The sequence below is a fragment of the Balaenoptera physalus genome, assembly GCF_965194825.1.
Source record: "Balaenoptera physalus genome assembly, chromosome: 15".
Taxonomy (NCBI): Eukaryota; Metazoa; Chordata; class Mammalia; order Artiodactyla; family Balaenopteridae; genus Balaenoptera; species Balaenoptera physalus.
The window spans coordinates 96,169,445-96,186,280 of NC_138894.1; the positions used below are offsets into that span (position 1 = coordinate 96,169,445).

General features: G+C 46.7%; 1 protein-coding gene across 4 annotated transcripts in view; it reads right to left on the reverse strand.

The window, feature by feature from the left end:
• TRAPPC12 (trafficking protein particle complex subunit 12) overlaps positions 1 to 16,836 on the reverse strand; it is a 73,604-nt gene that overhangs the window by 50,976 nt on the left and 5,792 nt on the right. For all 4 annotated transcript variants that reach the window (XR_014254126.1, XM_082427039.1, XM_082427037.1 and 1 more), the window contains exons 2-3: positions 13,480 to 14,697; positions 6,135 to 6,251 (exon numbers count right to left, since the gene is read on the reverse strand). Coding sequence is in view for 3 of the 4 variants with exons in the window: in XM_082427039.1 (XP_082283165.1) it covers positions 6,135 to 6,251; positions 13,480 to 14,691 (1,329 nt within the window). In the remaining variant the exon portion in view is untranslated. The remainder of the gene's footprint in view (positions 1 to 6,134; positions 6,252 to 13,479; positions 14,698 to 16,836) is intronic.

The following is a 16,836-nucleotide window of genomic DNA, read 5'->3' on the forward strand; positions in this document are numbered from 1 at the left end:
ACCCGTGTTGTTCAAGGGTCAACTGTAATACGGAATTGTGTTTGTATAACACAAACACATACACGTATCTATCCATATTCACACAGAGACACACTGCATGTATACACACACATACTAAACTAAATGTTAGTACATAATGCCATCATGATATCGCTTATATGTGGAATCTAAAAAAAAAAATGATACAAATGAACTTATATACAAAACAGAAACAGATTCACAGACAGAAAACAAACTTATGGTTACCAAAGGGGAAGTGGCAGGAGGGATAAATTAGGAGTTTGGGATTAACATATACACACTACTATATATAAAATAGATAAACAACAAGGACCTGCTGTATAGCCCAGGGAACTCTATTCAATATCTTGTAATAACTTATAATGGAAAAGAATATATATACACACATATATATGTGTGTATGTATATATATATATATAAAACTGAATTGCTGTGCTATACCTGAAACTAACACAACACTGTAAATCAAATATACTTCAAAAAAAATGTTAGTACATACTAACTAAGATGTTAACCAACAGTGGTTTATGCAATCAATTTCTCTTCCATTTTTCTGCAGTAAGAACATGCTGTTTGTAAAATGAGGCAGAGAGGTTTGCGACTCAAGGACAGGCTGAACACCCACCCGGTGGGACAGCAGCCTCGCAGACGCAGCCTTTACCTACTGGTCTAGGAACGGGTGGCGGCTTGTCCACCTCTGCCTCACGTGATGGGGCCCCGACTTTTACCTGATGTGCAGGAACCACACTAATGCCTGTAGAAATAACACATCATTTTTTCTACCCAGTACAGATGTGTACCAAGTACTAAGTACGGCAGCTAAAGCACGAGGGGAGAGGGTTTTTTCTGGGGTGGGTGTGCGGGGGACTTTAGCTCTAGGAGATAAGGAACCCGTTGACACCGTCCCAGAAAGAAGGTGTCTGGGAGCAGAAATATATTAATGAGACTATCTGATCATGGATATTTATGTATTTTTGAAACAAATAAGAAATAGTTATTACACAGCAAAGACTCCTATCTTATTTTATATCCACTATATATATAGGTACCCACCACTAATAAAACATTTAAATGTGTAATAAAATTATTTGCAGTACTTTGCAAATATGAAGTGCTCCACAAATGATTAAAAATAGTAAAATGTATCACATAAAAAGCCTTCGGCTCTTCCTAGGATTCTTATACTAAGATATGTTTTCTATATTTCAAACCAGATCACCATTAAAAATGAAGCCAAAACCTACCATCTTAATTATTCATTTTTTTAGTAAATGTAAGTCTTTTCAAAAGTGGCTTCTTTCCTAACTGAAAATAGAACGCAGACCTGCTTATGCTCCTGTTAGCTTCTCCCCACTGATGACTGAGTACAGTTGCTCCCACTCCCCCTTCCTTCCCCCCATATACACAGGTTCCGCATTCAAGGACTCAACCAACCTCAGACTGAAAATATTCAGAAAAAATTCCTGAAAGTTCAAAAAAGCAAAACCTGGACTTGCCTTGCACCGGCAAAGAGTCACGTGGCACTTAGATTGTATTAGCTGTTGTCAGTGATCTAGAGATGATGTCAGGGACACGGGGGATGTGGGCGGGTTACATGCCAATACTACGCCCTTTTATACAGGAGATGTGCGCTTTTTTTTATACAGGAGATGTGTGCGTCACGGGTCTCGTATCCGCGGGGGTCCTGGAACCAAACCCCACGACACTGAGGGACGACTGCCAAGGAAGACTCACGCCAATACTTGCCACTCTTGACGGCACGTGCCTTTCTTAGGCTGAGCCCTCGTCTGGTTAATATCACTGGTCAGCAAGTGACATGTAGTCATTTCTAAGCACGCTTACACTAACCTGGCAGCCAAACTTCTAGGAGTCAGAACGACCTACTTCCTGGGGACAATTAATAACAAACAGCACGTGGAGGGAGTCCGGGCGCCTCCTGCCCACCTGTCGGCAGCCTGCTTGAGGACTCATCCTGCTCCGCTCTGGCCACTGCGGCTCAGGACCAGAGGTGACCAGACAGTTCCTCTAATCTCTACGTTAAATCTGATTATCTTCTGGTTTGAGAGTCAGACATGGTTGCAGAGGAAACAGAGAGATGAAATGAATTTCTTTGTATCATAATTTAAAAAGAAAAAAAGAAAGAAAAAAAGGGAAAGAACATAAAGAAGTTGTTAGAAAAGCTGACCATTTACAATTTATGATTCCCCAAATAATATCCTTCCTGACAGAATATTTACGTGGCTAAACTACAAGTTTACTGTGTACTTCGAAGACACTTCCAGGCACAGGAATATTTTTGTTCACGCCAAGTGGGATCAACACAGACTGTCTTGTCCACCAGAGGCCTGGCAGCAATCAGGGGCTACTGACTGTTCCCGGGGGTTCCAGGAGCGCTGGGTGAAGGGGCTGCTGCAGGAGTGTGGCCGAGGCTAGGAGCACCTCGCAGGGGCGGCCAGAGGTGGCGGCTGCAGGAGAGCTGTGGCCGTGGGACTGCCGCCAGGAAGGAGCTCGCCCTGCCCCCACCCCCCACCCCAGCTCCCAGTGCCCCTCTCCAACGGGGAAGCAGGAGAGCAGGGGCAGGACAGGAAGGGCCGGAGGACAGACGCAGAGAACGTCCAGGGCTGGCACCGGGTGAACCTGGCCAAGGCAGATTTTGCGGCCGAAACTAGTTCTAGGTTTGCAGGGCCCCCCGGCCTCAGAGTTGAGTCTGAGGGATTCTCAGCTCGTTCTCAAGCACGAACGCGAGCCGGGGCGTTCCACGCAGCCTTCGTGCTTCGTCCTTCTTGCTCAGCACTGTTCTGGAAATTTACCCATACTGATGAACGTGGCTCTTGTGCACGTATTTCAACTGCTCTGGATATTAAGGTTTTTAATGAAGTTTTTGGCCGATACAAATCATACAGCACATTCCTGAACGTATCTTCATGAACGTGTACAGAGGCTCCCTAAAGCATGCGATTAAAAGTGGCACAAGCCGTGTATCCTACCGGCTGCTGCTCAACTGCTCTGCAAGGCAGCCCTTCCGGTTCAGGCGCCCCGCACACGCACCCCTGCTGACATCCGGTGCTCCCAATTCGATGGGGCTGACACGCAGGACACTCTTGTCTCACTGAGATTTCTGTGGTCCCAGTGAGGCTGAGCATTTTTTCCACGCTTACTGGCTCTTTGGTTTCCATGAACTGCATCTTCATATCTTTCGCCTGTTTTTCTATCAGGCTGTATCTGTTTCTTATAAGTTAGACGAAGGTCTTGATGTATATTTCAAACATCTTCTCTCATTTTTTAATGCTGTTTATGGTGTTTTTGTTAAACACGGTTTTAAATTTCAGAGTAGTCAGGTTATCGATATTTCCTGGAAGGTTTAGTTTTTTGTGTCTTGTTAAGAAGTGCTTCTTTGGCCTGAGTCACTAAGAGTCTCTTCTATTTTTTGAAATTACTTCACTTGGAATCCCCTTCTGGGTGTGCTTAGAAGCAGCGGTCTTTTTATTTTCCCACTTGAACATCCAGTTAATGCCATGCCCTTCATCCGTCAGTTCATTCCGCTCTTTCCCCAATAACCTGCCACGCGGCTCTTCCCACACACGTCCCCCGTGCCAATCCTGCACGGCCCCTCGGTGTGGGGGCCGCCCCTGGCCTCCGTCCTGCTGCTGTGGTGGGCAAGCGGCTCCTGCTGCACTTTCACTCTTTCCAGCGCTTGTCCTTGTGTGTTTCCAGTGAGCACGCAGGGTGGATGTCGCCTCTATCCTACACATCAAGCGTGCGCGTGTGTGCATGCGTGTGCATACGTGTACGTGCGTGCGTGTGCGCGTATGCACAGACATGTGCGCTGGATGCAGGGAGGCGGGGGTTACTTCTCCAGCATCGAAAGAGTGAGCACTGCCTTCAGCTTTCTGATGCTCCTTCGCTCTCTGGACTAGCCTGAGAGGTGAGGTAGAGCCGGCAGGGCCAGGGTCCCTCTCTGTTCCCAGAAAAAGGCTGGAGGAGACAGGGCTGGCCTCTGCCCCCTCCTCCCCATCTCCCTGCACAGCTCTGGGTGGCCTGACGGGCGAGCCAGGTAGCAGGTGTGCAGGAGGGGATGAAGGAGACCCGAGGACAGGCGGGGGCGGCCACACAGCATTGGCTCTAACGCCCGGCGCCCCCTTCCTTCAGGACAGCGGGACCTCAGCTCCGCAACCCGCGCGAGCCGGGGCCTGTGATTACAGGCCGCCTGCTGCTTGATGATAATTACAGATTTCTCCAGAGTGTCTTGTGCTATTTCTATCTCATTGTTTTCCACCTCTAGTTTCCATTCTTGGTGGTCCTCCTCCATTTTCAATAGTAGATGTCAGAAATGTTTTGGTAAAAAAATTGTTTTTAAAATTAGAATTTAAATATACCATGTTAATCTTTAAGTGCTGTGGAGAAAATTTTAAAAATCTCATAATTATTGTATATGACATGTAGAACTCTGATAATGAAGGTATTTAAATATGGGAAAAAGATCTAAGCTTAAATAAATACGACCTTTTTTAAACTAGGAAGTAAGATATAGACTCTATTTGAGAAACGGAACATAGGCATTCCACAACTTCCAAATGAGAAAAATAGTCCAATAAAAATCACTCAAGTAACTGATAGTACGTACATAACTTTTCCCCACCTACGACTCAAAGGAAATCATTAACGCCACATATGACACCACTGAAGTAATTAAAACGTCTTTCTCCAGAGGCTGTGACATTCATTTCCCTGTAAATTACAATCTTAGAATACTCTGACATTACTTAGGAAAATACACTGAGAAACTCTTTCCTAGTCTTAAAGACGAGAGCAATTATTTTAGGGCATAATTAAAATGCCAGGGCAAGGTAACGGTCTTTTTATGAATACATTTCCCACCTTACACAGGTCTCCTTGTTAGGACTGTTAATAAAATTTCTACTGGCCTCAAGTATTTTCAATGTATGAAAAACAATCAAACCACCGCATACATTTATTAACAGCAGGAATAATCAACGGAGGTAAAAAGATGGCCTGAGAATTAATAACACCGACTGCGTGTGGCTCCGTGTGTCCTCTCTAAGCGTTATCATTACAAGTCACACTTTGGGTACGGCCGACTGCTCACGACACTGGCCAAGTAAAGGGAACGACAGCAGCCCACTCCACAAGGGAGACCTGTTCGTTCCACCAGATTCACGTGGCCGTGGACACAGTTACCTTCTAAGACCTGTAACTTCATCAACAAACGATAATGCATACAGACGCTTAAAGGTTAGCTGTTCCCTCTCCCTTTTAAAAATAGAATATCTCCACTAGAATATCTCCAACATCTTTCCTTCCCAAAGCTTCTCATTCATGGGAATAAGTCTAGAATCACTTCAGTGAAAGAAACTCAATGAAACATTTGATTTACATTTACTAAAAACTAAACTTTAATTGGTTTCAACGTGAAAATGTCAGCAAACCGCCTAAGCAAGTGTTTCTTTCTTCTTCTTTTGTTTTTTTTAGGTCTCTCTCTCTCTCTTTTCTTTAAGCAAGTGTTTCTTACTGACCTTTTTGAGGACACAAGCTTTTGTAACATCATAAAAGACGCTGTGGGGCAGACAGTTTCCAGTGGCTCACAGGCCACCAGAAGCATCTGCCCCGCCCAGCTTAAAATGCCTGCAGTCAGAGTTTCCTATTTCAGAAGAGCGTCTCTGTCTGGTGTTTGCACTTACTCCTGTTAATGAATAAAGAAAGGCTTTTGTGTGCATTTCTGGGGAATCCACTCATTTAATAATAAACCTTCTATGCCAAGTGGAGAAAACAGTATTTTAAGAAAATCAACATAAAATTATTTCACTCTAGTTATTTTTGATGAAGCATATTTAATCAAAGTATATACTGCTTCAAGTAATTTGATCATTTGAAATAATGCTTTTTAAAAACTGGACTTAAAAAATAAATAGTACATTAACGTGATGCTCTCTGCTGCACAGGACTGGTTATCTAATCCAACAAAATTCTATTTATGTGCAAGGGCTTAGGATAAAATACTCAAAGTAATTAACTCGAGGGAAAATATTATGAAGGGAAGCAGGACTTATCAAAAAAAAAAAAAAACACAGAAAATCAAATACATTGTTACTTACAATGAGCTGTTTCAATCCAACAAAAGACTGTTCTACCGAGTTGGCGTTTAAGACCTGTCTCTTTGCTGCAGCTTTTTCACCCAGGAAGCGAAGCATTAAGTCTTTAACTGCATCTCCCTTGAAAGAATATAAGAAAAACATGTCAGGACAATAAAATGTTAATTAAACTCAGCTAACCAGAACCCATAGCTAACCAAAATTTCCTTTTTCTCCATTGGTGTATGGAGGTCAAAATGTGGTTATAGTACAGTCAAACTTCAATAAACCAGACGCTAAGGTATCACGATCTTTAATAAAATGTGCAGTTTAGAATGGCTCTTTCTTTTGGAGAGAGAGCAGTGAATCACCAGCGCCTGTACCAGGCTTATGTAAGGGGCACAGCAAGCCAGGAGGGGTGCCGGAGGCGTGGGGCATGGGGGGCGTGAGCGACACCGCCCCTGGGAGAAGCAGCGTGCACGGTGGGACCCAGGCTGGGGCGGGCAGGCCTGAGCGCCCTCTGCCCGCATCCCGCCAAGCTGCCGGCCGTCCTGGGCCCCCGGGAGCCCCTAGGGCCTGGCTAGAGTAGTTAGTGGTGGCCCAGGGCACTGCCTTCCGGCCAGGGCTGTGTCTCTCCCGAGCCCAAGGAGAGCAGGAGTCCCTCCCTCTGTCGGGCCCTCCGCTCGGGAAGCGAGCTGCTCCGGAAAGGCCCCCGTCAGCCTCCACACAGGGGCTCTCTCAGCCCCAGCCTCGGGTTAGACCCGCCTGCACCTGGGCCGAGTGACCGTACGGGAGGACAGATGGGCGAGGCCAGGGGAAGAGGGACCACCCATGGCCAAGTGACCCAGGAGAAACCTGGGAGGAGCCCGGACGGAGGCCCAGGTGCTCAGAGACCAAGCCGCACGTCTTACACAGGGGCAGAGATCTAGAAGCTGCAGTTCTATGGTTTTTTTGCTTTCAGAGGGTAAGGTGAAATACTTCAGATGCCAGAACCACAGAAGTGGCTAACTGATCTAGGAGGGATAACTAAAGGGCGGAATAAAAAGAACTCAGCCATCTGGCTCCATAAAGCTTTGCACAAATGTAACTCCTATCAGACGAGGAGCTTTATCTGAGCCAGAGGAACTGCGAACCAGGAAAGGGCAAAATCACATCTTAAAGCCGCCGAGGGAAGACACATCTAACTTCTCCATCCTTGCAACCTTCTCAGTTAGTAAGACCACACTGCGAAAATCTCCTGCCCTTTAAATTCTCTGTTAGTTAACACCTGAGTTAGCAGGGAAGTTCCTGAGACATGAGCGTATGTAGAACTGACAAACATCTCACCCCTGAAAGCCCAAAGATGCGACAAAACGCCCTAACATGGACCGGCTCTCGCCGTGTCACTCAGCTGAAGGCAGTTCTGACACGGGGCTCACAGCGCCTTTGCCGCAGACCCTCCGTGCTCACTGGAGCGAGGGGAGCAAGCTTCCTCCCCAGGATGTCTCGTGAGCTATGCGGGGTGGGATCCACCTAGAACCCCAGGGACCCCTTCCAATCAGCAAACCTTCAGGGGAGGGCACCCAGGGCAGGGGAGCGTGGGGAGACTGAGCATGACCGAGTCAGGTGCTGGATCTCAGCTTGCAGAGGGCCTCCCCTCCTGCAGTGTGGGAACGGCTTCAGCAGTGCCTTCTAAGTTTTAATGGATGAAGTCAAAGCAAAACCCAGAGCAGCTGACTCCCAGAGCACGGGCTTTGGGCTTTGCTGTCAGGAAGCCTGACGACACAGGCGGTCACAGGCAGTGGTGCTGAAAGGAAGCGGCCCAGCCTCGCCCAGCGCTCCGCCCGGGCACCAACGAGAAACGTGGCTGCGCCTCCCGGGAGGGCTCTGTCCTCCTAGTCCGGAGGGAGTGACGCCACCCGAAAAGACGACATCCCAACAAACAAACTCCAAACTCGAGGCTGTGGAGACCTCGGAACCCGCATACGTCGCTGGTGGAGTGTAAGACGGTGCAGCCATTTTGGAAGACAGCTTGGATGTGCCTCAAAACGCTAACCACAGGTTTACTATGTAACCCAGCGGTCAGTGGACCCGCACAGCTCAGACCGCGCTGTTCAAGGTCAACTGCAGTCGACAACACGAAGGAACGATGCACTGACACATGCTGCAATCCGGACGACTCCTGAACACGTTTCCATGAAAGAAGCCAGGCATGACAGACCACGTGTCGTGTGATTCATTTGTATGAAGTGTCCAGAAGCGGAGGATCCAGGGAGATGGCAAGCAGGTCAGTGGTTGCCTGTAGCTGGGGTGGGGTGAAGGGATGGGGCTTCCTTCCGGGGTGATGAAAACGTTCCACAAACTGACTGCGGTGATGGCTGCACAACTCTATCAGAAATGCTAAAACTCACTGAATTGTAACTTAGATGTGTGAATTACATGGCATGTGAACTGCATCTCAGTTAAGCTGTACAAACAAAAACAATCTAAACCCCTTTCGCAGGGAGCTCTAAACAAATCGGTATTTAAGGGAAGCCGTTCACTGATACGTCAGCTTTAGGACGGTTACAAACGGCTTGCTCCGGCCACTCCAGACCTTCCCCATCTCACACACATGTTCAACGTAGGTCAGCACCCTTCACATCAGGAACCTAAGAAAGGGGAGCCAGGCCCACCTGCGAATGCGGTGAACAAACACAGCGGCAGCAACGTCTGCTTCTGTCCATCACAGAGTGACCCAGCCTGGGCTTATCGTCCTAACGTAAACAACTAGAACACGGAAAACACACACAACAAGTGTCTTCCGACACAGAGAAGGATGTGATCTGAGACAAGGGAGAAGAGGAGTTGAGCTCCTGAACCCAAAGGCAGTTGTAGACCACAGTGGTGCGGGGGGCACACCGAGCACGGGGAACTCGCTGAGCGGGGACTGGCTGGGAGCTGGAGGGCAGCTGGCTGGACCTGGCAGTCAGAGCACCAGACAGGACGGAACTGTACAAAGAGCAGGGCTGGAAACCCGCGTGGGCCCTCGAGGGTACCGCTGAGCGGTGAATGGTGCGTGCGCAGGGTGGATGCTCTGGGGACGGGGCGCAGGGACAGGGCAGCTGTGAGGTCACTTGGGGCTGAGATGTCCAGTCCAGGCCAACCATGCAGAGCGCTCTCGGACACACAGGCACTCGGTACAGGCGTCAGAAAGGTCACCCAAGTACACACGCCACTCTAAACTCACCCTAAGAAGCTAAAAAATAAACCTGAAAAGGATCAAATACATCTGCTGGCCAGAACAAAATACAAGTCTTTTTGAAGGAAGATGACAAAATATAGACACTCAACATTAGGAAATCCACAATATCCACCCTCTAATAAAAAATAACTAGACATGTGAAAACGCAGGCACACGTGACTCATGACCAAAAGAAAAAGTAAATACAAATAGACTCTGAAATTACAGAACTGATGGAATTTTCAGAATAGAACTGTGCAAGAGCTATTATAAATGTGCTCAAAGATCTAAAGTAAAACTTGCACAGAACGAGGAGAGAAAACTATATAGAAAGGAACTAAATGGAAATTATAGAGACAAAAAATACGAAAAATTTAGTGACTAGCATCAGCTGCAAACTACAAAGTGCAGAAGGAAAGATGAACAAACTGAAGGACAGAATGACAGAATCCCAAACTTAAGTACAAAAAGAAAAATGATTGAAAACAAAAACAAAAACAGATCCTTAATGACCTCATTAGTAGTATCGAGTAATATGTGAAACTGGAGTTCCCAGAAGCAGAGGAGAGAGAGTGAAAAACAGAAGAGCTAACTGAAGAAGTAATGACCAAAAATGTTAAAATTGGTGAAAATAATAAAGCCACAGATCCAACAGGGTGAATGAAACCTAAGTAAGATAAACATAAAAGAAAACCATGGGAAGGCACATCAGAATCAAACTGTTGAAAACCAATGATAAAATCTTAAAACCAACCAGAGAAGAACATATACACTAGGTACAGAAGAGCAAAGATAAAAATTACTACAGACTTCACATCAGCAATGATACCAACTGGAAGACCATGGAAGGACACCTTCCAAGTGCTGAAAGGAATAAAGCTGAGTCAACCTCCAAGTCTACGTGTTGTAAACACATTGCATTTCCAGCAAAAAGAGCTTTGATAGTGAAGATGAAATTTCTTCAGACTCAAAGGGGAGAGAATTCGTAGCTAGCAGACCTGCAGGAACAGGTACATCTTCGGCCATCCGCAGGTTTCCAACACAGGGACTTAGTATGGCCCAGGAAAGGGGTTTTCACAAACTGTGGGCTTCCCTGATGGGATTCTCGTCAAATCCAAATTGCAGGAAGGGCCAGGGGAAGGAAAGAATCAGGGAACAGAATCAGACAGGGTGGTGGAAAGGCCCAGTCTCAAGTCTGGACGTTGGGTTTCCAGATCCACCAGCAAGGCTACAGCATTCTGAGTCCCCACCCCACTATCTTCCCTTCACGATCTTACTACCTTTACCACTGACATTCTGCTGCTTCTAGTTTACGTATCTCTTCTGTCTCTCTCCCTCTCCCTCCTTTACTCCCTCTCTCTCTCTCCTTACTGAACAAGCTTCATACAAATATTCTCCAGCAACCATTCTTCACTGGTTCTGAAAATTTCTGAACGATCATTTCGCCACAAACTTTCCATTTATCTCTTTAAGAACACAGGCCGTCTAAGACTCTAATTAGTTAAAAATGCCGACATTCCTCTTTCGATGCTATGTGGTTGGATGAAGTGTTACATGCTCACCTTCATGGCCTCTAACTTAACTCAGACTGCTATACAAGTCACTTCATAAGGAAACAATTTAACAGTTTTCCCCCCAAATTTTATCCCATAGGAAGGAATTTTTAATTAGGCACCAATAGGTGAGCAATTTGGAAAAATTTCGAGGTGTTTTAGAAAGCTGACTTAGAACAATGCTGCAACGGTTACAGTGGCACAGGGAGAAACTCGTGACCAGGTAAATCCAACAAATGCTTGGTTGACCTCTTACAAGCTTGGTGTGCACAGTGAGTTAACAGATGTGTTCTACCCCGATCTTAAGTCCTCTGGCAAATAAACACAGCATTCCCAAGGTAAACCACACAGTTTTTCTTTTCTATCCTGGGAATGAAGAGTTCTTTGAAGGATAATATACAACTGAAGAGACACAGGTGAAGAAACAACCAGCACATCTGTTCTATGGAAAAGTCAAAGACATTTTAGGAGCTATTCTTAATTCATATTTCAGTTTACCATGAGGTTTCCAAAACAATCACTGTGGATTGTAAGAGGGACGGAAGACAGTGCCTTAGGATGTAAAGGAAGCAGAAAGGAAACACGCTGCCTCCTGGCTGGCCGCTAGTGTGGGTCCTGCCCATGCATGGGCGCCCCGACCCCAGCTGATTCACCCAATGCCCTGCTTATTTCACAATTAGCCACCTGGAAGCTTCAAAGCTGCAGAGGAGCTATCACAGAACCCGTGCTTCTCACTGGTAGAAAGGGCCTCCATGCCTGATTCAATCTGGGTTAAACTAGCAACAAACACCAGCACTTTGTGTTCCCCAACTCAAGAATGACCGACACGCTTCACTGCAGGAGACTACCGAGCCACCCCGGGGCATTCAGCACCCCCGGCCCTGTCCACGGAAGCTCATGCGCTCAGCCCAGCCCTTTAGGCGACCTCAGTGAAACACCTCTACATGGTTCTAAATGCACCCTAGGAGCCCTGGGCCTCAGCACCCTGTTGGGAACCACTGGGTTAAGTCATCAAATCCTGAACATCAAACATCCCTGAAATCAGAGTCCATAACTGTGATTCACTGAAAAGACCCTGTGAAGGTAAATTCACGTTCAGTACATTCTGCTTGAGAGGGTGGAGAAGGGGGCTGAGGACAGTGCCTGGTGGGCAGCAAGCCCACAAGGAAGATGCGCTTAGTGAGCAAAGACGCTGTAGAGACGGACGTGCAAAATATCTGGAGCCTGCAGGCTTTCACTCCAGTTACGGAGAAAAACAGCCAACTGGCCTCACTTCTCCAGCAGCCACTCTACTTCTTACGGGATTCGGCCTCACTGCCTGCACTGGGCTTTCTGGCCCTGCCGAGTGTGTGGGAAGGGGGACTCCTTCCCCCGGGAGGGCCTGCTGAGGACCGCAGGGTCCTCCTTCAGCTCCCAGAGGAGAGACCACGCAGGACCTCGTGTGGCACAGACACTGCTGATCCCACCTGCAACCCGGGCGGGACAAACTACACGTGACATGCGACTGAGCTAACCTCACGTGGACGTACACACGTACCTACAAACGTTATCACGTAAGGCAGGCTGCATGCCATCTTAGAAAATACGAACCTCATTAAGTATTTTGCTATAACATCATTTTTATTTTTTCTTTTTTTCACGATAAAAATATTTATTTCAATATAACATCATTTTTAATGCCTAAGTAAATATTCCACTGAAAAAACAAGATGTGTCAAATGTATTCAACCAGCCTTCTGATAATGGACTTTCAGATGTTTTCAGGTTCTTTGCAATGATAAACCTCACTCTGATGGGCAGCCCAAAAGCTGGGTATTTGTACATCAGTGAGATTATTTCCTTACAAATAATTCCTAAGGGTGGGATTTCTGGGTCAAAGGATATGCACATTTGGACGTGCGTTTTACAACTTTACTTAAGAAAGTTTGTACCAAATTATCAGTCCCACCAGGGCTGCTTAAGCAGGCTATTTTCTCACATTCTAACAAACATGGAATAATTATAAATAACTTAGACAACAGAAAATGAAAATAACTTTATCACCTTTGATTACTGGTAAGATTGAACTTTTTAATATTGGTGTTTACTGTATGTAAAATTTATATATTTTTATGATTTATTATTTTGAGAGGCCATTCGTATTTTTTTTTTTTTTACTGAATCTATAAGAACTCTTTCTACCTCAAGCACACTATATGTAATGCAGATATAGTTTTCCGTATCTAAAAAAAGGAACGGGGATTTATCATTTACTAGAGCTCAAATGTCATAAATAAACTGACCACGCAAAGTTTAGAACTACTTCAGAGAATTGTGATGCAAATACCTTGTTGGTACTTATTTCTAAGACTCTGATTAGTACCTAAACCATATTATATCAGAGAAATCAGCAGGGTTCCAAATTACCTAGTGACATCATAACAAAGATTCTCGCAATCAGAATCTTTGGAACTGCTGAAAAATAAGGGTTTTTCAATCCTCGAAAGGTTTTCTACGCATGTACAAACATGAAACAGAAACAGATGAAAAGGAATGAGCTGTGGACACAGAATCACCAGTTTCGCTGAGAAGCACCCACCGGCCCGCGCTCGCTCCGAAGCCCCTCTGCTCTCACCTGGATGTTGTCGAACTTGAGGCCCGGCATGGTGAGGCCCTCCTTGTCCACGAACACCGTGCTGTACTGCTGGGTGGTGACTGAAATCAGCACGTTCCTGGTCGCCTCCCCGGGAAGCCAGGCGTCGTTTCTCCGGTCCATCTCGCTCATGCTCAGGGCGGTGGCAAAGGGGTCCTCGCTCCCGGCAAACACAGCCTGGATCTGCGAAAACGGTTTTGGAGACTGAGGAATTTCCAGAGAAGCTGTGGAAACACCTGACTCCGATCTTTCCGTCCCTGGGGAGTAAGAAGGGTCGGCAGAACCCAGGGAGTTTTCTCCCACTGGGGTAGCGGCGAGTGAAGACAAGCTGTCTGGAATCGAAGGGCTGGCGTTGGGGTTACTGACGGAGATGAAGGTGGAGGTTGTGAAGGAATCAAAGAAGTCCGAGGCCAAGGAGCTAGTGCTGGTTGTATCGCCAAAAAATTTGCTCAGGCTGGGGCTCGGCTGGACCACCTGAGGAGGGGTCCTGGCGGCCGCTTCGCTCGCGCCGCTGAAACTGGGCGATTTCACCATCTGGGACTCGAAGCCGTCGCGCGGGACCTGGGGCTGGGAGCCGGCGGGCGGCGGCTGGCTGAAGATGGTGCACATGGGCACCGGCTCGTCTTTGGGGGACGGCTGCCGGGGGGACAGTCCTGATGCCGGCCCCGCTGCGGGCGCCCTCGCGTCCCCTGGGCCCAAGTCCTCTGCACCCTCGTGCTCACAGGTGGGCAGCTCTTTCACCTCCTCTTGCTCTGGGTCTTCCTTCAACGATGCCCTGCTGTCGGAGGTCATGCCCGAGACGCCTTTAGGTGTGTCCTCTCCGTCACTTTCACCGTCATCACTCAGAGCGCCCAGCGCTTCTTCATCTACGACGCTTTCCCGTCTGTGATCCGCGCCGCCTTCCGCAGTCTCCACGACGTCCTGCAAACAACCCAGGTCCCCCGCGCCATCGTCGCTGTTGTTCGGGGAATCAGAGATGAGGACGCTCTCCATCATGGGCTCGTCGAGCTTGTCCACCAAGTTATTCGAGTCTTCTGACCCGAACCCGTCTCCACCGAGATCAATGGTTTCCTCGTGGTAGAGGGGCTGCCCCTGGCCTTCCCGGGGCCCTTGCGGAGCCGTGCTCTGGGCCGGCCCCGCGGCTGGACCGCTCCGCTCGGGCGCGTGCTGCTCGGCACCTTCAGCACTCTCCATGGGCGCCTGAGACAAAGACAAACACACGTCAGCCTCATCAGCTTCCAGCTCGGTTACCATTACGATGGTTTTAGCTTATTGAAACTGTTTTCTGATTTATAAAAATGGTGAAATCGTGTCCTTGGAACGGTGGATACGCATCATTATATACATCTGTTCAAATGCACAGAATGTACCACACGCAGAGTGAGACCTAACGTAGGCTGTGGACTTCGGGTGATTATGACGTGTCAACGCAGGCCCATCAGCTGTAACCAGCGCACCATCTGGCGGGGATGTGGATAATGGGGGAGGCTCTGCCTGTGTCGGGGCGGCAGGGGGATGAGAAGTCTTTGCACCTTCCTCTCAGTTTTGCAGGGAATCTAAAACTGCCTTAAAAAATAAAAGTCTGTTAAAAATGTTTATCAGTTTATCAGCTATATATTCAAATGGTTTAAAATTCAATAGCCTCCATTTCTCCAGCCACTTATTTATTTATTTTTGTGGTAAAAGACACATTATATAAAATCTACCACTGAAATCACTGCTAAGTGTATAGTTCAGTGGCTTTGAGTACATTCAGTTTGTTGTGCGACCATCACCACCACCCATCTCCAGAACTCTTCTCATCCTGCAAAACTGAAATAAATAATACAGTAAACACTAACTCCCCGTCTCCTGCTTCTCCAGCCCCTGGCAACCACCATTCTTGTCTGTCTTTATGAATCTGACTACGCTAGGGTAGTATACCATACCCTAGATATGGTATTTGTGGAATGACGTGGCATTTGTCCTTTTGTGTCTGGCTTATTTCACTGAGCACAATGTCCTCAAGGTTCACCCATGTTATTGCATATGTCGGAATTTCCTTATTTTTTTAAAAAGATTTATTATTATTATTTTTTAAAATTTATTTTCAGCTGCGTCGGGTCTTAGTTGCGGCGTGCAGGCTCTTCACTGTGGCGCGCGGGCTTCTCTCTAGTTGTGGCGCGCAGGCTCCAGGGCGCGTGGGCTCTGTAGTTGTGGCACACGGGCTCTAGTTGAGGCGCGGGAGCTCAGTAGTTGCGGTGCGCAGGCTTAGTTGCCCCGCAGCATGTGGGATCTTAGTTCCTTGACCAGGGACCAAACCTATGTCCCCTGCATTGTAAGGTGGATTCTTTACTGGACCACCAGGGAAGTCCCAGAATTTCCTTATTTTTAAGGTCGAGTAATGTCCCATTGTATGTACATACCATGTTTATCCATTTATCTGTTGATGAACACTTAGATTACTTCCATCTTTTGACTATTATGAATACTGCTGCTGTGAACATGGGTGTACAAATATCTCTTCCAAGACCCTGCTTTCCACTCTTTTGGGTAAAAACCCAGAAGTGGGATTCCTGGATCATTCATGTGGCAGTTCTATTTTTAATCTTGTGAAGAACTACCCAAACTATCTTCCATTAGTTACACCATTTTACATCCCCACCAAGAGTGTACAACAGTTCCAATTTCTCCACATCCTCACCAGCACTAGCTAATTTTCTGTCTTTTTGACAGTAGCCATCCTAACGGGTGTGAGGTCTCAGCCTTTTAAACCCTACTTATTTCTTTAAGACGCAGCTGAAGTTCCGCCTCTGCCCTCAAGCCTTCCCAAGACACTTCAGCCTATAGTAACACCATATACAAAAATAAACTCAAAATAGATTAAAGACCTAAATGTAAGACTGGATACTATAAAACTCCTAGAGAAAAACACAGGCAGAACACTATTTGACATAAATCGCAGCAATATTTTTTTGGATCTGTCTTATAAGGCAAAGGAAAAAAAAAGCAAAAATAAACAAATAACTAAACTTAGAAGTTTTTGCACAGCAAAGGAAACCTTGACAAAAGGAAAAGACAACCAACTGAATAGGAGAAAATATTTGCAAATGATATGACCGATAAGGGATTAATATCCAACATATATAAACAGTTCATACAACTCAACATCAAAAAATCAAACAACCCAATTGAAAAATGGGCAGAAGAACCAAATAGACATTTTTCCAAAGAGGAAATGCAGATGGCCAACAGGCACATGAAAAGATGCTCAACATCGCTAATCATCAGAGAAATGCAAATCGGAACCACAGTGAGATACCACCTTACACCTGTCAGGATGGCTATCATCAAAAAGAA